Source organism: Anser anser (assembly GCF_964211835.1).
Source record: "Anser anser genome assembly, chromosome: 1".
NCBI classification, from domain to species: domain Eukaryota; kingdom Metazoa; phylum Chordata; class Aves; order Anseriformes; family Anatidae; genus Anser; species Anser anser.
In genome coordinates this window covers 112,408,685-112,430,818 of record NC_139720.1, presented here as the reverse complement: position 1 = coordinate 112,430,818, position 22,134 = coordinate 112,408,685, and the positions used below count along the sequence as shown (strand labels likewise).

The window sequence follows — 22,134 nt, the reverse complement described above, 5'->3', positions numbered from 1 at the left end:
TCATTTGTTGAAGCTCAACCATGTGGAAGAGTAATTTGTGAGTTCAGATCTGTTTCTGGAAATAGGAGCATCAGGTGCAAACAGGCACGCTGAATTTCTTCTGATTAAACAGCTACTTGCACACCGTAATATTTCCCTCTGTGAATGGACATAGTGATGTCTGCACGCAGTTTTGTCATTGCTAAAGTAAGAAGGATAACTGTCAAGGTTACATTTGGCTTTAGCTGACAAGATGCAAGGTACCACAGAAGTGTAAAGTAGCATGAGGAGACCACGACTGCACCTAGGGCCAGACGTGTCAGTATGCTCTTTACAGTAGTGCATGTAAATGCAGAGTAATTACATTTGAGTCTGCCATAAGGCTGCATATTTAAATGATGGTCTTCTGATAGCCTTAAATGTTCAGAAAGAACAGTATTGATTGATTACTTTCTCCCTGGCTTCCAGTGTTTTGTTAGTATCTCCAATATTGCTGTTATTAAGATATTCAAGGTTGGAGAAGAGTATTGTTCATACACTTTTTTGTGGTTGTTTTGGAAGCAAAAATAATGTAAATAGGCTGACAATTTAAAGCTGCCAGCCTCTCATGTAAAAAATATATAGCTCATATCTGCTTATCAGTAAGAACAATGTAGCTCTGCATGTGGGAACTTTTAGAAATGGCTTAATCTCTCACTGCTTCTGTGAGCTTCATTGTAGTAATGTAGCAATTAAAAGACTATTATGGAGTCGTTCAGGAAATAATGGTCAAATATCTTTAAAAAAACAGATGGTTAGCAGTTGAATTATTTGTGTGTGAATTACTGCCAACATACTCAAAATTCATTTTAATAAATTACACGGTGAGTCATTGTATTAAAGAATTAAGCTTGAATAAAATAAATTGCAGAGGATTCAGAAGTGGAAAACTTGCCCCATGTATGGGCCTGTGTTTTAAAACAAGGAGTTTATACAGCTTAGTGCAAGTTATTCGCTTCGATGTCCTTGTGATGAGAACCATGCAGGTGAAAGCTGAGTGCGCGCTGCAGTGGGCCCAGCGGTCTGCCCTCACCGAAGTCATCACGAGGACAGGCCTTTTAAGCCTTTTTCTCAAAATTGACAAGAAGTTGGTGAAAGCAACAACCCCAAAGACACGTTGCTTCCTGAGGTACGGGGTGTACAGAAGGTACCTGCAGGTTTGAGTGCAGGTGGGGCTCAGGGTTTAAGTGGATCTCAGCCCCACGGTGCTGGTGTGCAGGTGAGGATATGTCTGATGTGCTGGAAGGACTTCACATACTGTGAGCAGCTGGGCTCAGTTGCTCATGTCATGTCTTGGGGGGACACAGTGCATTTTGGGGTAGGATTTTTATGGTCGTCAACTGTTTGAACCTGCAGCATGAGGTGATTTGGGTCATGCCTTGCTGGCTGATGGGTGCAGCATTTCAACAGGGTGAGGATGCTGAAGGCTAGAGAGGGAAGGCCTCTGTTAACTGAGGAGTCTGGGGGAAGGGGAAACAAATGTACTTACCGGGAACAGCAGAGCACTGAAAGGGCCTTGAAATGAGCGTACATGGAAATGTCACAGCAAGAAATGCATTTCTCTCCCCTCCTCCCAAGTTAGACATTTTAAGATAGGCTTGCATTTTGCTTATTGTTTAATACTATTTATATACCTTATACTACATGCCTTCCATGGCTGATTTGTTTCACCTGTAAGTTATCTTGTATTTATAAAATAAAAGCTGTAATCGTAATCTCTTTTAATTCCCAAGCCATTGTGAACATTTCCAGATAATTTTATAGGAAAAAAAAATAACACCCTTTTCTGTGGTTACGTACCACATACATATTCCAGTGCACCTCCTGCAAGCACACTCCTCGTTACGAATGGGAGCATCAGCACATTTCAGAAATCCCCTTGGAAACCATCTGTGGAAATGAGGTTCTTGAGAGGCAGGTGTGGGGCCTGTCACGAGCCAGCGAGGAGGAGGATGGAGCCGATGGCACCACGAGGCCGTGCAGTCCTGCTGCTGGAGAGGATTTCTAGATCAGGGCTGATGCAACCCTGAGGAGGAAAATGAGTTGAGATGGTGAGGTCTTCTTAAGCTCCTGGTGTGATTCCAGCGGGGCTAAGGGACTTCAACTTGCAGTGGGACAGCTGGTGCTGACCAGGGAGAAATTCTCCCCTCCTTTAAGTCAGTGGGAGCTTTGTTGCTAAACAGAAGGTAGTCTGGCTTTCACCACCAATGTTATTTGTGTGTCCTATGGGAAGCAGCAAGAAGTAAGCGTATCTGAGAGGTGGGGAAGGCTGTTGTGGCCATCCAAGTTGGCTGATGGAAACCTTTGGCTCTCTGACACATCTCTGTCCATGTAGTGTCTTCAGTTCCTGCAGTCTTCCCTCATTTCTTCCACCTGTCCGTGACCTGGTAGACTTGAAGCCTTGATAGGATTCCATGCCTAACCAAAGTGGTTGTCGGTTTGCTCAAAAAGCAAACTGCAGAAGTGTTTACCTCAAAGATTTAAAAAATTGGAGTTTTTTTTTAAAAAAACCAACACACAACACAAATATATGCCTGGTGTTTTCGTCTGTCTCTTGCGTTTGAGGCTTTTTTACCACAGCCCAAGCCACCCACTCTCTGGTAACATCGCAGCCCACGCTCCCAGCGCAGCGTACGGCCGCTCTGGCAGTGCTTCACTGGAGGAGGTTTGGCTGCCTGCTTGGCGAGGTGAAATTTCTAAGTTTTTCCTCAAGTTTCAAAAGAATTTTGTGTGGTCCTCAGCCCAGCAGCTCTCTGTGGGGTCTTTTATCCACTCCAGCCCTCGCTGCCTTCCACAGCTCAACTCCGCAATCGCAGTGCTGTGCTTGTTGTAGCCCTAAGATACCATTTCGAGACTGTTCAGTCTTAAGTTTCTTTGTCACCTGCCATTCCAAGAGAAAGCAAAAGGGGACTGGCTATTAGCAGCAAAACTTTATTTCTGGGCAATTGGTAAAGCTAAAGAGTTTTTTCAGTAAGACACAGTCACTTGAGATAATGAATGCTGCCATTAGCTTTTTTAAGGCTGTTATAGCTAACCAGTGTTTTAATAATTTTTAACTAACTCGAATACATATATATTTTTGCAATAGGAAAATAAATACAAAGCATATTCTATCCTTGAGGGAACTGCTGAGCTTTAAGACGGTGGAGCAAAATGTAACCCTTCCAAAAGCAAAGTTTTATTGTTGATGTTGCACTTGACGTTATTGCTTATTTTTCAGAGGATGGCCAAGTGGAGGTGTCTCTAAGATGCAATTGATGAGACTGTGAGCTGAGGACAGAGCCAGAAATAGATGACTTCTGACACTGTGACTATAAACAATGTTTGTTGTGTTGCCCGATCGATGTGCTGGTGGTTTCTTTCACAGCAAGAAAACCAAGTGAAGGCTGATCCTGCAGACACCCCTGAGGATAAGAGGGCTCCGTGTGCGCTCAGGTAAGCAAAGCAGGACTCTTTGCAGGACGTGAAGCGTAACTGCTATACACTTTCTGCTGGAGGAGCAAATCTGCTCTCAGCCAAATGGGTGTTAATGAGAATCACTCAGTGGACAGCACACCCTTTGCACCTTGTAATTGAAAGAAAATTTTGAATCTTTACTTAAGAGAGAGAAATTTTGCAGTCAGCATCATCAGAATCTAAAATGTTCTAATGAGGCAACTGCAGCAACATTGCTCCAATACAGTGGTTAGTGCTTCCTTTTAAGCATCCAGGGTTTTTCAGTTTGGGTCTTTGTTGAAAGACATCTTTTTTTTTTTTTCTTCTTTTCCTGAACTAATTCAGCTGCAGCTTAAGGAGCTAATCTTCTCTACAGTCAGGAGGACTGTCCAGCTGTTTTTGTTTAACCCGTTCCAGTTTTAGCTCAGGCTGAGATACTTCCATGAATACCAGTTTCATCTGAAAGGGAGTTAGTTAGGTGTTCCAGGAGCAACTGCGTCTGTGTATGGGCTGCTGAGGTCATCGCAATGAGGCTGTTCGCTGTTGGAACTGCTTTCTTCTGCCTGGTTCCCTACAATCACCTGTCTGTAACATGGAAAGAAAAAAAAGTGCTGTTATCAGCAACCATAGCTTGGAAGATAGATAGCAGCAATTTCATAAGCAAGTACATTATTAATGTTTTAAAAATATAGATGATGGTTCTTCCAACTCAAAAACATTGAAGCCAGCATGAGAGTTGCTTCTGGACTTCAGCCCTCTTTATCCACCATCAGAATTATGTCCTTACCTGCAAATGGAGTATGACCAACAGCAAAATTGTGAGCTGTGAGCCACATTTGGTGAACTCCCTCACTCAGCATGTGACCTTCAGTCCAGCCCTTAAGCCCTTGATCCAGTTCTTTAGCTGGATTTTTAAAGAGGAAACCAGAAACTTTGCTATGACTTGTTCTGTAGCAAGAATGAAGGGACCTCTCACGGCTGGTCCTGGAAAGGAAGGGGGTTAGGAGTGATGTGTAAATTGAGTGCAAGAGCAAGAGGGATGTGTGACATCTGGGAGAGGTTCCCTGACACTAGAACTGGGAAAAGGCAGTCTAAGGAGGGATGGGGATCTGAGCAAGAAAGAGAAGGTAAGACAAGGGTAGTGGGAAAATTTCAGCATGCAAATAACAGGGCAAAGATGTATGGTTCTGCCCAAAAAATCAAGTTAGTGGTGGGGTGTAGGGGATGATGATATGAGAACAGTAGAGCACACCCTGTCTCCTCTTCCCAGCAGCTTCCCAAACTTCACCCTTAAAAAATAAATGGCAGATAAGCTTTGGACTAAAAGCAGTAAATTCCATTCTGTATGGCTAAACACAGGATGGTCCCAACTACTACTATATTCTTAGGGATTCAAAGGTGGGGAGGAAAATTACATTGAGAAGAAAAACGTAACCCAGAAGTGCCAGTGAAAATGGAAATTTTTTGAAAAGTCTTATCCATGTCCTGGTGCTACAGATTAACAGACAAGAAAGAGGGGATCTTTGACTAAAAGTTATGTTTGTTTCAGTGGTTAGACAAATGTAACAAAATCTAAAAGGCAAAATAAAGTTAATGGGATGAAAAGGGAAATAATTATTTTGAATAATTTGGAGGAAGGAAAATATCAGCTTTGTAACTTCAAATTTATATTAATTACTTATAAAAGCTTAAAATATCTGTGCCTGACAAAACTAACGCAGCAGGGATTTTGCTTTACAGTAATTAAAAAAATAAATAAAACAAAACCCCAAAGTCTCAGCAACAGGCCCACCATGGGATGGAGGCAGGCAGACTTGAAGTTTGCTTTGATGTGATGCAGGCATACTCAAGAGATCTCTCTTCTCTCTGATTGACAGAAGCAATACAAAAATACTCTTACCAAAACGGGATGCTTTCTTTCCAGTCCATTAAGCAGCTAAGCATCATCAGCTAGCTATCCATATTCTTCAATCAGTGGGAGAACTTGCATCCCAGAGACCTGCAAACTGTCTGAGGAGAGCTCTGGCTGGCTCTTGTTAATCTTTAACCATCCTTGGAACAGTGAAGAAATCTGATGAGATGAAATTTGATGGAAGGGCCCTGGTGTCCCAGTACCCAAAGAGAGTGAACTGGTCAAGCCAGGTCACTACAAGCCAGTGCAACCGACCTCAGCTCCAGGCAAAATAATTGAATTAAAACTAAGATAAGGTACAACTGAACAAGTATTTCAAGGGACAAACAAAAAGTAATTCCCAGCAGTGTGGTTTTATAGAAAGACAAGTACAGTGAAACATGTCTGATTTCATTTCTTTAGGGGAATACCGTTTGGAAGATAAAGGTAGTTGCACGTATGTGAGCTATTTGAACTGCAGCAAGGCATTCAACGTAATATTCTGTACTGATTTCTTTAAAAAGAAGTATGCCCAAAACCCATTAAACAGGTGTTAAGTGAGTTAGGCTGCTCAAAGAGTAACTGGAGAATGATCACCGTGGATGTTTCAGGCCAGGCTCCATAGGCACCTGATGCAGCTCGGCATTTTACCAGTGATCTGGAAGTACCTGTAAAATCACTCTGAAAGAAAGCTGCAGATCAAGATACAACGATACAAGGAAGAGCAAACAGTCATATATTCAATGAGTCTATGATGATATAGTACAGACTGGGCAGCCAGGTAAGATGGACCTATTCAAACAAAATTAATTTTAAAGCCTCATTCCTGGCAATAATAATCTTCACTGAGAACTGCAGATTTTTCAGAATCTCTCCCTAAAAATGACAAATTGTGACAGCATAGAAAAGCTAGAGATATTAAGAAAAAAACAAAACAAAACAAAGTAGAATTAATATTCTGTATTTATGGACTTCTAGAGACAGACTTATCTTTGAAAGCCTGGAGTACTATCCTATAATTCCAAATATTCATATATTTAGTATAGTTTGGTCTGTCCACAGCAATCATGCATGAGATCTTTGGAAGGACACCGACTACTGGTAAGCAACCTCTCTTCCTGTCTGAGTTCACACACACACGCAGGCAGTGGCTGGTGCTAAACAAGACCCCAGACTGTTATTTTTCACTTGGAGGTTAGTTCCCCCTGAGCAACATCAGCACCACCGTACCAGCGTCACATCAGACTGTCACGGGACTCTCCGGTGCCATGGTGCCTGCCAAGAGGTGCGGAGCGTGCTCCAGGTGGTCAGCCGTTGATGGCAGGAGCGGGAATGCTGCTCTGTGAAGACCCTGTAATTTGAGTTCTGAAGACTGAAGTCTTGTAACCAGCTTTGACAGCTCATCGCTAACCATTTCAACAGCCTGTGCTCCTCCGGGTCTGACAGCTCCTCACATGAAAAGGATCTGGTTCTGTCAGCATGAGAAGAGAAAGTTCTCCTAATGATGGAGGCGTGAAAGACAGCTTTATCCCTTGAAACCAGAGGCTTGAGGAAAACAAAGTTTATTATCTGCTGTTTGAGAAACTGTACTGGGGAGAATTTGGGATAGATCCCCAGGAACACTGCATATGGGAAGCCAGCTTTAAAGATTTAGCTGTCCTAAAGATAGGGAAGAAAGGGCTGAAGAAAGCAGAGAACGGGAGCAGAGCATGACCTGCTTTATCAGAGAAGTACCTCTCATGATGATCTTCTTACAGTGGTATTATTAAGAACCCTCTCCCCAAAGACAAGGTGGCATGGCCAAGTAGAGCTACGACACTTCTTACTGTCACCAGAAGGAATATAAACTGGCACCTTGAGTATCAGGTTGGCTGTCTTTGTTTACAGGAATAGGTACTTTTTGTTATTGTAAGAGAGAGAGAGTGGGTATGTTGTTCACTAATGAGTATTACAATCTTGAAGATATATATTTTTTTAAAAAAATAAAAAAAATAAAAAGGAGAAATTATCTGCCCTCGTGAGATCTAGGATATTACCACAGATTTTTTTTTTTTTTATCCTACAGATCAAAACCCCTGAGCTGTCAAATATCCAAATTAGTTCCCCGGTTCCAGGAATGAAGCAGCTGTTGCAATTGATCTGGATGGAGCAGAAAATTGAAAGAGCACACGGACATTGTACAGTCTGTCCACCAAATCAGTGGTTATCTGTCTGTCCGTGAAGGAAACCCTCACCTGCAAACTGAGACAAAAGCTGGCTGCAGAACAAGCGTTTTAAAGCCAAATCACACATCTCTGTCTGGCAAGAGGGATCCTGAAACTATGTTATCGTATGCCCCAGCAATATTGGATAAAATTTGGTTGAAGTTGGGGGGAAAAATGTCTAAACACTGAGTCAGGTTTCTTATTGCAAGACTCAGCAAGGCTCATGCTGCCAAGGAGTCCAGAGCCACTTGGTAGAGTCCCCTTCTGAGGCTACCATGACAGCAAGAAATGTTGATAAGGGATGAGATACGCAGATCTTCCCTTTTTTCCCCCCTACATTATACTGTCTGGGAGGCAAGTGGTTGTCTGAAGACTTTGGATGTCCACAGCAGCCTCAGTCCGGCTGTCAGGGATGCATGGCCTCCAGTGAAAGGCATGGGAACACAGGTTTTCCCCAAGAGGACTAGGAAGGCGCGTTCCCTGCCCTCTTTCACTGCATCACGTTCTAGCCTCCAGTGGGAGCTGTCTCCAGCCACTAACCTTATTTTCTGTATCACTAAATATTCATAAGAACAGAACCATATATGTCATTTGGATATACCTTTTGGATGGTAAGAAATATAGCTGATGCAAATGTTAGTGCTGGCTCTTGATTACAATAGCGTGGTAACTGCCTTGGCATGCTGAAGAATCTGAAATAATTAGTCCCAAACCGTTTTTTTTCTTTCTTTCTGTAGGGATGGCATAACGGTGACAAAAGGGACTGGGACATGGATTCTTTCTTGCAGCTGTCTTGCAAGGATCAGCCCTCGCCCCTCTCTTGAGCTTGCTCATCTGACTTGGCACCAAACCATTTTGTGTTGTAGAGAAGACTGTGGTGCAATCAGACCTCAGCTTTGGGTCCGGGACCTCTCAGCATCTAAGGATTATGCTGTAGAATAAGTAGATCTAGTCATTGCATATGGCTTTTGGAAGACACTTTGACTTCTTTTGTGTACGGATATGCAGCTAAAAGTCAGCAGACTATCCTGTGGCAGATGTCATAGCCTTGCCAACATATTAAGACATCAGCAAATACAGTGGTAGAAGAGAAATGATCACTGCATGTCGTACAAGGCCAAAATATAATCTTCAGGGGCTCCACAGAGATCCAGCTGACAATAAAGACAGTTGACCTAGGGCAGTAGGGGTTTACTTGACGGTCAGCTGAGGACAAGTGAAAGCAAGAAGATACGCTCCTATAAATGTTCAGATGTGAAAGCATGCTTGTTTCACCAAGCAATTGAGCAAGCTGAAACAGAACATAACGTCCTACATGCCCCTGGGTTTGACAGAGAGACAGACGAGCACAGAAACTGTGAAGGTAAAAGTTCCCCAGCCTTGACCAGTGACGTACATGTACATTTGTTAGGTGAAGGTGTCACAATTATCATGGCAAAAAAGTAAGGAGATATCTGTACTGAATATAGTTGATATTCACGCCAAGGATAATGAATGGATTACAGAAAAAGAAGAAGAAAGGGGAGGATGGTGGAAGTTAACAGAAAGATATTTTTTTCAGGCATTTCACTATGTTTTATTGCTGGAATGGTGAGAAGAGTAATTGGAGTAGGTGGTTAGAAAACAAATAGAATTCAATCCAAAAAAAGGCAAACTTGGAGTGTTTAATAATTTTTTCAGTCCTAAATTTTTATTTTTATTTTTTTTTCAGTGTATTTCAAGCATAGAAAAATGATAAGACAGGATGCTTTAAAGCCCTAAGCAAACCTCATCCAATACTGCTTTCCATTAATGATTCCTGGGCTTTCCACAAAACCTCCTTCAACAGCTCTTTCAATGGGCAAGACTGAACATACTGGGGGTGAAGATGGGTATTTGTAAGCCCAGCGTTTAATTCAGTAACATAATATAAAAGTGATTTAAAAAAGATACTTCTAAAAAAAGTCTTCTGAACACACCGAGATATTCATGTGTACAGACTTCTGCCACTTTTTTCAGTAACAGAAAATTAATGGGAACAGGCCTGTGTTACCGTGTAATTTTATGTCCATTTCCATGTGTTTCTTGTATTATTAGCTTGCCTCCTGCTTTGTGGTTTATTTGGGCAAGTTGCCTTTTTTATTGTTGCTGTTACCTTTTGTGAGCATGCCAGAGGCCTTAGGGTGCCAATAAATTAGACTATTAGTGTTCCTTTTTTTTTTTACTGCCATATTATACTCTTGCTTCCCTCTGCTTGTTTGTGACCTAATCTTGAACCTCTGCCTAATTTGCTGAGCTGAATTTTCTGTGTCCTGATCAGATTAGGAGGAGCAGCGGGCAAATGCATCCCTGTTTGCATAAAACGTGTTTGCCAGAAAACCCAGCAGCAAACAAAGTAAACCAAATGTAGAAAGCTGCAAACAGAAACCTGTCCTTAGACAAAGTTCAAGTTGACAGGCAGCGTTAGAACTACCTTCCCACTCAGCACGCGGGTGCTGCACATCGGTGGGCACTGCGTCTGCATCGGGCACATCCCCTACAGGTACCTGTGCAGCCCCTACCCCATTCTTCACAGGACAGGGTCTGTAATCTTCTAGAGGACTGGGGACATACCTGTCCAGTGGGGGTTTTACTCAGTCTCTTTTCAGCCATGGAGGCTTTGGGTAGAAATACTCTACTAAAACAGGTTAGCTGTTCCACCTATCTGCCACTGGTGGATATTTCCTTGTTTTGTCAAGCCAAGCTGTAAAAAACAGTCTGGCTGACACTAACATGCCCATCTGGGATCTCCCTGTAAATCTAGATGTCCTTCTACAGAGCTACATGTACTGCACACACTCTTTGAGCCTGAAAATTATCGTCATGCTTTATGGGGCTACTCACTAGCTTAAAACCAACTCTGTTTTAACTCACCATTAGGTGAATAGTACTTCTACTGAAATTTCAATTAAGTTACAAAGGTAAGAGTAACAGAATGGCACCTGTAAGCATTAATTGCAGGGAAACGGCCTGAGGCTAATTCCAGGAGATTCTGGCCCAAGAAAAAACCCAGTTGGACTGTGCTCCGTGCTGTTTCACTCCTAAGCTGACTGGTATTGTGAATGCTACGTGCTCGTGGTTGGCAGGAGCTTCAAGTCATTTCACAAGTACGTTTCCAAATGATTAATATTGCCTCTGAGTAAGTGTGTTTGTAGTTTTACCCGGGGCTTACTATGCTGAAGGACAGCAGTTCAGATATGGGCCACCTTTGGGAAGGAAGGTACTGCCAGACTTATTGCCAGGATTTGCAAAACATGAAAAGAATAGGAAATAAGCCTAGATCTTCAGAGAGTGATACATCAGTATTTTCACAGAGTTAATTTAAATTCCAATAACTTTAAAGTATTTAGGGAGTGAGCCACTCACTTATTTCAGGCATGAAAGACGCTTCTGCACAACAGGACACAGAGCGTTAGCCCATTGACTCCTCACAGTAATTTTGGGATGAATACAACTGTGTGTTTTTCAGATATTAAGTCATCAAGTAAAAAAAGAATTAATCACAACCAACTTAATATACCACTCTAAATTGTTCCAGTGAGTCATTGCCCTCAGATAAAACATGCGGTACCTCTGAGCTTGAGTAGCATCAGCTTCCAGCCATTACATTTTAATACTTTACCGCACTGTACCCTTTGATTGTTATCATGGGGCTCTTGGACACTAAAAGCTGTTCTAAAGATAGAAACAGATAGTTCATAATGAGCATCCTGGAGCCGCTGCTCCTTGAGAAACTAATTGATTTGAGTATATTTCTCTCACTGTAGGATACATTTTCTGGATCTCAATTTTTTTCCCCAATTTTTCCCAATTTCTTTAAACCCCCCTTTAAAGAGTGTATTCTAATATACGTACAGTATTCTTGGAATGGTCTAAGCAATGCCACACATAGTATTATTACCTTTGTGATCTCACTAGTAAGTTTTCTCTTAATTTAATCAAGTCTTACAGGATTGCATTGGGAGCTCATGTTCACCTACTTTACCATCATTATTCCCACTTCCTTCCTGGGTGTGCTTTATGTGGGGTACTCTCTCATTCTGTGTGTAAAGCAGACACTCTTACAATACACAACCTTGATAGCTGGCGTAAGTAAAATGTGTATTGTTTGCCAACACACCAAGCAGACCGGACTTCTCTGCCCATCCTTGTGCTTTACTGTTCCCCCATCTTTCTCTCATCAGCAAACCCCAACAGTTACGAATTCATATTTTTATCCAGGTGATTAATACCAACAGTGAATAGCAGTGGGTTGAGAGACACTCAAAGCAAATAATAACAAGTGTCATCTCGGTGTGCAATTATAAACGTTGAATGTAATTGCTGGATCATTCGAAGCAGCGAATGAATGTTTCATGCAGATAGTTTTATCACACTTAGATATACTTACTTCACTTCTGATTGTACTTACTTTACTGGACTTGATCCAGAGCGGGACATATACAGCAAAATAAGGAAAAGAAACATCACAAAGGCAGCAAGTCCAACCCAAAAGGCTATGACAATAGAATCTGTGAACACAACACAGTAATTCTGTCACTGGTAACACAGCAAATGCAAAATGCAGCAATATAGTTTATGATCTGTAAGAAAGGTGTGTCATGGAACTAATTCAACTTAATTAAGCCCCTGAGAGAGGGGAGTGCGAGTGCCAATTTGCTAAAAGTCTTAAGAGCCTCCTAACAATTTATTGTGAGAGTATATGGCCAGGGCTGGGGAAAGGCTGGAAAAAATGGAGTAAGTGTGATGGTGACTAGGACTATGCATATTTTTGAAAGGTAATCCTGAGTACTTAGGATGTTTTTCCATTTTGGCTGTTTGCAGGGAACACAGTTCCTTGTACAAAACCACAGTGCTGTCAGCAGTGCTGCACTCAAGACTGAGCTGCTGCTGCTCCGTGTATAGCCATATCGTGCCCTCCAGTGAAAAGGTACTACACGTGACCCTTAAGAGGATGCTTTTAGGGAGGGAATTCTAGCTTTGAAAATATTTTCTACTAAGAAATATTGGACTTTCACACAGGAAAGCATGATGAAAAGCACTCCTAACACAACAGTCCAGTGGAAGAGACTGTGGACTGTCCCCTGTCCAGCTGTAATACTTGTCATCATCATGAAATTGTTCAAAATGAAGCCTACTTCACCAGGACTGGTTTCTTTAAGGAACAAGTAAGTGGATTCCTAGCACTGAAGTACGTGTTCAGAATTGGTTTAAACCAACCTAAGGTCCTGCCGCTGCTGCTATCTCCGATCCAGATGAAAACTTGTTTTTGTTTGTTTTTTAAATTAGTGAAAGAAAAAAAATAGTGCAAATGGGGCTCAGAAACAGTTTTGGGAGCTGGTCCTTAATGAATTAAGGAAATGAATGAATTTAATGGATTAGGGAATTAAGGAAAAATTACTGAAATTACTGCCTCAGTTATGGGCTTGCTATTATATGGGATGAATCTGTTCCTGCCCCAGTAGCACATTTGGTCACTGGTTCAAAATGCTCCTTCCTGGGATCAGAGCAGTGGTGAACTTCCCAGTTAAAGCCTTGGAAAGGCTGGGTGTTGGGCAGGGCACAAGCCGAGAAATGCCCTGAATTCATCACTGGCTACCCACTTAGACTGAGGTGAAAAAGAAGGGTCATTGACTCCAGAGACAAATATTGACCAGGATAAAATAAATCTTCTATCTCAAAGGACAAAAAACATTCATGTTCTTTGAAACAGGTCCAGTATGTTTGATTAGGTGTTTCTTTGTGAAAAAGTTCAGAACGTGTTGTCATCAGAGCCACCAAGAGATTAGGGGGAGTGATTCTAGCTCCTTTAAACCTTAAACTAGAGCTGACCCAGCGGAAGTCTTATCAGAGAGCTGAATTTTGGCTGGGCTACTGAGAAATGAGAACGTGCAAAATGACTTCTGGAGCATCAGCTTATTTTATGCTCCCTCTTTTAAACAAAGTTTTCCTGAGCTTTAATTCAGAGGAAGGTAAGTTAGGATGTGAGGGCAAATATTCTGTCCTACTCTTCCAAAAATTAGGGGAGACAGTGACTGGGTGCTACTGGCCAGTCCCAGCTCCTCAAGGGAGAATTGTTGACTTCCGTTTAAAAAAACTAAACCAAAACCAAAAAGCTCATGATCCAGGAATATTTTGAAAAGCTCAGTATTTAAGTGCTCAAAGCCAAGTGGACAGAAGTGAAGAGCTGGAATTTATAGCACTCCATACCAAAGCTATTTTATTTTCATCTTTTAAGAGCAGTTTTAGTATGATCCATGGAATTCACTGAAGCTAATTGAATTTGTTTCAGATCTCAGGGGAAATTTGAACTCACGAGGGATAAACAGAAACTTCCTGACTGTTTTTAAAGCCTTGCAATTAGGATTTTTCTGAACTGGGATAACATATTTTAACAATCTATAAAAAGCTCTTCGACTGCTAACTTTTACAGTCACCTTTTGTATGGGTGTGTATATGTTTTAAATATCAAATTAGTTCATGGGCCAATTAAGCTTTTTATTATTTTTATTCAAAATAGATAGAAGTGCACAATGCTACTAACAGAAAGCAAGACCAAGTCGTTATAGCTGGATTTAGGCTCATTTTCAAGAGACAAACATGTTCTCACCATGCTTCAGGGACAGGCCACATAACAGAGGAAAGAAAGTGCAGAGATTCAGGACTCTGTTTTACATTAAATAAAAAAAAATATAGGGCAAGATAGAATTGGGGAGTTATCATTCCATCCCAAGGGTTATGACAAATGTGTAATCTATTTGGGCTGATTCTGCAATGCACCTAAACAAGTGCTCAAGTCCCATTGCAGTCGATCGCCAGAGGCCCTCTGGAACGTCAAGCCAGTGGATATTTTAATACTAGAGATATCACACATTTTGCCAAACTTGGTATGTTTATGGCCCTATCTAAGGAGAAATTATCACATTTCATCTTCAGCACAAAAGGCAAGGATTTGCTTAATCTAGTTTGTTTACAGAGTTCCAAGCACATGAAGACAATAATCCAACAGCAGTTTTTGAAAATATATGAACGTAAAGATTTTGTAAAGACGGGAAAACCTACGAAGTATCTTCATTGCTTGACGAGCCCTTTTACTCAAAGCAAGGAAGAAACTAACCAGCTGCAAAATTATTATAGCTTGCTGTCCCAATGGTATTTGGAGAAGGAAGAATAAAAGTACTAAGATGACGCAGTGTCCATTCCTCCTGGACCGCTGACATGGAAAAATGTCTGTTTTTATAGGAAGCACAAAACCCCCAAACCATCAGTTTAACTTCCCTGCCTATCAGGAAACCAAACCCAACATTTGTAATTTAGAAATTGATACAGCCAACGTGGGCTTTTTAAAGTCACAAATCACGGAGCAGAGCTCCATTTTGGCACGCAGCCTAGAAATACCTTACATAAGCAGCCGCCCCAGGGGACACAAATTGCCTTAACATTAGCCTGCAGAGAAGAAAAATAGTATATCCCACACCATACTATTTCCTCTTTCTTCTTCTTCTTTGGCTGGGAGATGGGCAGCTGAAATACGGAAGCCTGGTTTCCTGCAGATTTGTTTCTCAATGCTGAGCCTAAGGGCAATTTTCTTGGTGCCTAACAGGGCATGATCTCTGCCTGCTGCTTTTTGGTCAGTAGAGGTCTTCATTCACAATGTTCTTCCTCCATTGTTCAACCATCAGCTGTAGGAACTTGTAGTAGATTTTATATCTGGGAGGCCTCCACTCCTTTGTTATTCAGTCAATGAGCTGAAGATGCTGAAGGAGCAGATTGGATGTGTAAACACAAAGTATGGTCACATAAGTCACCTCCTCAGAATACAAAAAGACCTGACAGGTGTCAGACTTCCTTCTGTCTTCAGGGTGAGAGAACGAATACAAAAAAAATCAGTAAGAGAATGGTTTACTCTGTTTTGTTGTTGTTGTTTTGTTTTTAATTGAAATAAGGCTTATGAGATCACTCATAAGCACTCAAATAGGTATGTGGTGATTTCCTCTATGAAACTATCGATGAATTTCAATTAAATTTAACAGACGGGGAGCATCTTCTCACAGAAGCAAAACTTCTACAAGTTTCAAGAAAACAGGCAGCTGGGTAAAGAGAAATATCCTATAAATGACCATGGAGGGAAATGCTGCAACACAAACTCCACGCCTCTTATCTATCAGGGACTCCATATGTTAAAAACATGATATTAATGAGGAAAAAAAAAAAAGTTGAGATTCCTGAATTCTGCTAAGCCAGCCACATACAGGGGACTTACAGCCTGCTATAGTTGGCATTTCAGAGGTTTCCTGGAGCAATCTGGGGGCAATTATCTGCCGTAACTTTAAAATTACGAGAATTAGAAAAGTGGTGTAAAGCTGCTCATAACCTGCCTGTTCCCAGCAGCACCAAATGTTGCTCTGCAGTATTCTAGAGCAGGATTTTATATACGGAGGGCTGTGGATATTTACACCACCTTATTTAAGGTATGTTACTTTTGGTACCAAAAGTTGGAGGCAATAAATGCTAAGCTCATCAGAGCGGACAAAAAAGCTTTTCTAGAGGCAGTGACTACCATACCCATGTAGTTGCAGTTTTCTTCAGTTAACTGAATAAGGACCAGTAAAGCCCACAGCTGTATCACTCAGACAAGGATACAACCACAGGGAGAGACTTGATAGGAATCGCAGGACAGCATTGCCCACAGCCTTAGTGGCTTAAACATGCCTATATATTCTTCCCGATCTTCATCAATCCATCCAGCTATAACTGTTTAAGTTAATCCCTCATGACACAACTGATTTTATTTTAGTAAACCCAAACCAACGCAGTTACATTAGAAAAAAATTGACTTAATAGCAAAAATACATCGCTATGCTATTGTGCAAAACCAAGTATGAAATTGAATTAGCTGTCCCTAGCTGAATTCAGAGAATATTATGTCACATTAGGCACTTTGAAAATAAACTCCTAAATCCAGCAGAATCAGCTTTCATGGCAACAAGTGTTTAGATGATAACGTATATTACTACTTCATCTTACAATTCAGTAGCAGTAAATCACAGGAGGAAAAACAATAGAATATATTTTCAGCTTGTTGTTCCTGGCTAGTGGAAACACAAACGTCTTCCTTTACCAAGGTTTTAAATATTTATCAGTTGTAATATAAGCCGTACGTCCCAAGACAAAACAGGGTAGTCTTACAAAAAACTGTGCTCATGCAGTCAACTTTTCTGGGAGCAGCAAGCAGGTAGCTCACACCCCACACTACAGGTTTGCACAGCATAAGGTTTACACTTAGCAAATGGTTAAAAATAATCTGTCCTTCTAAATAAGAGTTAATATCAGCAGCCTTACAGTTTGAAGCACTGTGAGGCACAGCAAAGAGCTGCACTGCTAGCAGTAAGTGCTGTTGGGGCACAGCGCAGGTAAGGCAGTTGGGCACGCAGTCCATACAGACCACGTACACATAACTCTTTCTTACAAAGAAGCAAAATCAAGTCAGGGCGACAAGCTCTGCAACATTCTGCCCGCTGTTTTTTCCTGTGCTGGATCGGCACCTACCGCTCAGCAGTACTTACATTTATTAACCTTCAGCTTCCTTCCATCCACTGGGATCGGGTCTATGTAGTCCCAGTAATACTCATAGGACCAAAAGTACTCAGACGAGTTGGTTCTGTTGGCCATGTCGGGAGTGCATTTTAAACCAGCTCAGTACTCCAACCAAATACTTTTTTTTTTTTTTTTTTCCCCTCATTGTGCTTCAGCGCCCTCAGAAAGAGGTTGCGTAAGCAATGCCTGTGTAAATCACCCCGCAGCTCAAGGACTGCCTTGGTGCCGGACAGCACTTGGCAGAAATTGATATCGACGCCTGACAGAAGAGGGACAGCCGCCTTCAGGCGTGACCCTCGCTCCCCGGAGGGCTGTTAGGGTGTTCCTAGCACGCCTGGGGCTGGCAGGGACATGGGGAGCGCTCAGCCAAGCAGGCTGGGGATGGGATGGACGCATGCCAACGGGGTCGTGGAGACTGAGAAACCAACGAGGCACCCTGGGGAGCTACGGGGAAGAGGTTGGTTGGGGGAATTTCTGGGCACAGTGTGCTTAGAGAGGAATTTTAAGGTCCCCCTGACAGAGGGCAGCGCGCCAGGCCCCATGGGGCACACCCTGTACAGAAACCCCCTCACAGCGACCTGCCCCGGCCGCCATTTTGGAGCTGCCTCAAGGCAGGGGCTGGAGGGGGCGGGGCCTAAGCACCAGGGGGCGGGGCCACATCTGGGAGACGCGCTCAATGGGGCGTGGCCACGAAGGGGCGTGGCCATGTGCAAGAGTGGGCGTGGTTACGGAAAGGGGGCGTGTCCACAAGCAGAGTCCCCGCCCCCCCGAGGACGCTATTGGCTCCGGCTGGCGGGCGGAAGCACGTCACGGCCGTTTCCGGCGCGGGCATTTCGAAGGCGGGCGGCATGGCGGAGCTGGACTCGTCGCTGCTGGAGGTGGGCGGCGGGTGGGATGCGGCGGCGGCGGCGGGGAGGCGGCCGCAGCCTCAGCCGCAGCCACCGCCGGCCGGGCAGGCGGAGGGCGACGAGGAGGACCTGATGCCCATGGTGTTCCTGTGCGCCGGCTGCAAGCGGCCCGTGGGCGACACGCTGAGCTGGGTGACCAACGACGAGGAGACGGGCTGCGTCCTGCTGCGCAGTGAGTGCCGGGCGCGGCCGTTGGCGACCGTTGGCGACCGTTGGCGGTCGTTGGTCACCTTTCCACTCGCCTCCCCGCAGGTGCCTCCGCCAGCGTCTCGGTGGACAAGGAGCAGAAGCTGTCCAAGCGGCCCGGCGAGTGCGGATGGTGAGGCGCGGCGCCGGGGGGGCAGGCACAAAGGAGCCCTGAATGCTCTAAAACCAAGTCACAGTGGGTGACCCCTTTTTTGAATAAGGGTGGGCACCGGGGGCTTTCTGTCTTTATTTTTCTTCCTGTGTAAGCGTTATGTGTTTTCCTTAAAGCATGATTGAAACGTTGTTCTGCTCTGGCTGCTCGATGACGCTCGGCAACATCTACAGATGCACCCCGAAGCATCTTGACTACAAGAGGGATTTATTCTGTTTCAGCGTTGACTCGATTGAAAGGTAAAGGCAGGATTCTTATCGCTAAGATAAACCTCGCTCTCCAGGCGTCATATTGAAGAATGCTGCTGTTAACGTTCTTAGCGCGCGTAGGGAGAGCTGTTTCTGCACCTTGTTCCAGAGCAGCTTTCTGTGTTGCTGCTGCTAGCATCGTGGCGCTGAAGTTGTAGCTGCACCATCTGTGTAATGTTAGACAAATCCTAGAAAAGGAAAGTAGCAGGGTCACCTGTATAAGAAAGAGCATACATCCTGTGAAAATTCCTGTAAACAACACAGGAGGGTTCCTTCTCAGTTTCTCAGAAGTGAGTACATATGTGCTCTGCTCTAGACAACAGAAAAAGACCTTGCAGTCATAAGTAATACCTGCAGTCTGCTGACTACCTGCAGTCATAGGTAATACAAAATATGCCTGGCTCCAAACTATCGGAGGTGCGTGTCATCAGCAGAGAACACAGGCATGGGGGTTTAAGCAGAACTTAAGCAGAGGTCTGAGGTGCATTGGCTGGTGTTCTCTTTCCTCGAGAAGGCAGGTAAAAGCAAATCTTAAGACCGAATGTGTACTCCTATGTAACTGTTTTACAGTCAAAAACTGTCTAGAAAATGAAGGTCTGCCATTATATTGGTTTTATCTGATTTGTAGCACTTGAAACTGGTCTTAAATTGTTCCTCCATAACTACATCCAGAATTCAGTCCCCACACTCTTATCTTTTATCAGAGCATTACTACAGTAACACTAATAAGCTACTGTTTCTCCTGTGTGGGCTTGTTTTAGCATGTTTGCTTTTTACTAAGTTTCAGACTGTTCTGCTGAACCTGTGTGGCTGTTCTCCTTTCTACTCCGAATACTATCTTCTCGTCTTTCCACAACTATGATATTTTGCTTTTTACATGGCAGTAAAAGTCTCTGGAGGACTGTAACATGGTTGCAAAGTGACATTTTCTTGGAGAGTAATGATAATGGCTAGTTCTCACAGCTAGTGCTACATTGTTCTCATTGTTTTCTTTGTAACTTCTAATGGTGTCCTGTAGCACTGACTAACTTTTGGAGTTCTGGCTTCTCCAAGTGATGATGCCTTGGTAGTTTTGAACTTAAAAAACTGTTTTCGTTCCACCAAACAGTTTGTTTGCAAGATGACTAATTTTTTGTTGTTGTTGTTGCTGGAATCATTCTTCTACTGTGCTAGTGTATTAATCGTAATCTTATAATCATCGAGAATGGTGGATGAATCTTACACTCTTACGCTCATTCTTCTGCCTTCAGAGTGAAAAGTGCATGATCTAAACTGTAGCATATCAGTTACGTTTTAGGATCTTCAGAAAAGCAGGCTGTTACTGATGAAGAACCTTTAACTCTCGAAAGTCGAGCTGCCTTGGAAGAAGCACTAGAAAGGGTAAGACTTAATCTCGCATCATTCTTTGTGTATGTCACCACTATGAAATACTCCTTAAATTGTTCCTGCAGAGCAAACTGTAACAGATCAACTCTGTGGGTTTTAACATATGCTATCACTTCGTGCTATTTGATTATCTTAGGCTTTCAGTAACTTCCTTTCTAATGTTCACATTAATTGGCATTTTCTATTTATCAAATACAGCTTTAGATTCCTGTCTGTCCGTAATTAGAAAGACAGCTTGACTTGGCAGTTCATAGACCGGCCTGGGTTGGAAAGGTATTTGAAAGATCATCAGGCCCAACCTTCACATTTTCATTCAGCCTTGAATCACGTCTCTTCTATAGGATTGTCTTGCATTTAAACTGACTTCGTGCTTTTGCTCTTACTTTGTATTGAGATACTGTGTAAGGAGTGGTATTTTGCTCCACAAAGCAGTTCTGATTGCAGCTGGGGACAGTTGGGAGCACAGCATCATCAGATTGGCTCTGAAAGCAGAGAGGTGTCTAGCAAGAGGTGAATGCATGAATTTGATGGTAAGGAAGGCTGAAGAGAATTATAGTTTTGAGTACGTAGAGAGTTAGCGTTAAAGTTGAGTAAACTTTCAAACTATGGATGTAGTAGGAATAGAATCAAATAGAATTGGTGATGCATCATCAAATTTGGGCTCTTGCTGACATCTACGTTTGTTCTTTGTGTTGTTGATTTCTGTTTCTAACCAATCATCTTTCCATGTTTTCATTACAGGCAGACACCATACTAAAGGCTCTGGAGGCAAGACTGACTGCTGTTGAATCAAGTATTGATTCTCTTCACAATAATGTCTGATTCTCTTCACAATAATCTTTGAAAGAAAACTTCCTGCATCTAAACTAACTGCTGGAGAAGGATGCGTGTGAACCTTGTCCTTCTAATGCGTTGGAATCTGTGGGAACACTGTGAAAGCTGAGCGAAGAAATGAAAGACAAAGGTGGCTCATGTTGCAGTAGAACAATACTGCCTACAATTCCTCACCACAGATGAGGAGTTTCCTCTAAAGAGAATACCCCAAGAAGAATTTTTAAATGGTGTTTCTATAGACTTCTGTTTCATATGCAAATATTTATTTAAATTTTTACCTCTGAAAGCAAAGCATTTATCTCCTAATTTCGCTGCAAACCTATATCTGCTGAACTGGGTTTGTATCCTTTCTAAACTAATTAAAAATAAGAAAAATAAAACTCTGTGACTTCAGTTGAAGTAGCAATATATGTCACTTTCTTGTGTCTCAAGCCTTTGCTTGGCCTGTGCTCAGAGACAGAAATAATCCAGTAACATCTTGCTAGCTCAAGGCTAAAATGAAATAACTGTAAAGAAGACTTTAAAAGCATTTGATTAAATGGCTTTCCATGCAATATTGAAGGTTGTGTGTGACAGCTTCAAGGGAAGGAAAACAACCAAGGCTGGTAGCAGCACACCTTTAAGCAAAGCCTGATGTATGTTTGAGCAGTGAATTCAATGTTAATTAAGAATGATTGTCATTACTTTGTTTCAGTGTAGATATTTTGGCTTTTACTTTGTTCTTCTGTGTACTTAACTCTTAGAGTTTCTGACCTGGTGTTTGTGTTCTCAGTGATTTATTTTTTTTACCAATAAAACAAAAGAAAAGCAAGTGAAAATAGTCTAAAGGAAGAATAATGGTGTTTTTCTTTTCCCCATTACCTAACACTAATCTTATTACTGCTAATTTAAGTCTTCTCCAAAAGCCTAGAGTAAATTTCCCATTCTTCTTCCCACTGGTAAGTATTTTTTTTCTAAAAGCTTTTTTGTTTTCTAACACCCCACCCTCTATCTTCCCCTTTCTTCTGTTTTGTTTTGAAGTAGCATTCTATTTGTCCTGTTCTGATCATCTGTCTTAGCCTTTCATGTTCAAGTAACTAAATCACTTTATAACAATTTCATGACAGGTGTTAAGTCACAAGCACTAATAGTACTAATCTTTCCAATCAAATTACTTTAGTATCTGTTCTGAGGCAGCTTCTTCTGAAGAATGATTTTGCCGGTCAGTTACATTGCAGACTTCTTTCTGGATGGCTGA

General features: G+C 42.4%; 2 protein-coding genes across 2 annotated transcripts; one reads left to right on the top strand and one right to left on the bottom strand.

Moving 5' to 3' along the window:
* Positions 1 to 1,621: 1,621 nt before the first annotated feature.
* MRAP (melanocortin 2 receptor accessory protein) lies at positions 1,622 to 17,794 on the bottom strand. The gene is made up of 3 exons (XM_083841756.1): positions 17,133 to 17,794; positions 11,978 to 12,077; positions 1,622 to 4,038 (listed from the first exon to the last, which is right to left on the bottom strand). Exons 1-3 carry the CDS (start codon positions 17,236 to 17,238, stop codon positions 3,924 to 3,926), a joined length of 321 nt encoding a protein of 106 aa, XP_083697882.1. The 5' UTR covers positions 17,239 to 17,794; the 3' UTR covers positions 1,622 to 3,923.
* A 75-nt stretch (positions 17,795 to 17,869) lies between these two features.
* MIS18A (MIS18 kinetochore protein A) lies at positions 17,870 to 21,717 on the top strand. The gene is made up of 5 exons (XM_083841755.1): positions 17,870 to 18,243; positions 18,324 to 18,390; positions 18,546 to 18,668; positions 19,964 to 20,057; positions 20,805 to 21,717. Exons 1-5 carry the CDS (start codon positions 18,012 to 18,014, stop codon positions 20,883 to 20,885), a joined length of 597 nt encoding a protein of 198 aa, XP_083697881.1. The 5' UTR covers positions 17,870 to 18,011; the 3' UTR covers positions 20,886 to 21,717.
* Positions 21,718 to 22,134: the final 417 nt, after the last annotated feature.

Excerpts from the sequence above, each read along its gene's own strand:
- MRAP (XM_083841756.1), bottom strand. The coding sequence starts at position 17,238 with ATGGCCAACAGAACCAACTCGTCTGAGTACTTTTGGTCCTATGAGTAT. Across the intron at positions 12,078-17,132 it reads GAAGCTGAAGGTTAATAAAT|ATTCTATTGTCATAGCCTTT; the intron begins GTAAGTACTGCT and ends TTGTGTTCACAG. Across the intron at positions 4,039-11,977 it reads TCTGGATCAAGTCCAGTAAA|ACAGGTGATTGTAGGGAACC; the intron begins GTAAGTACAATC and ends TCCATGTTACAG.
- MIS18A (XM_083841755.1), top strand. The coding sequence starts at position 18,012 with ATGGCGGAGCTGGACTCGTCGCTGCTGGAGGTGGGCGGCGGGTGGGAT. Across the intron at positions 18,391-18,545 it reads CGGCCCGGCGAGTGCGGATG|CATGATTGAAACGTTGTTCT; the intron begins GTGAGGCGCGGC and ends TTTTCCTTAAAG. Across the intron at positions 18,669-19,963 it reads AGCGTTGACTCGATTGAAAG|TTACGTTTTAGGATCTTCAG; the intron begins GTAAAGGCAGGA and ends GTAGCATATCAG.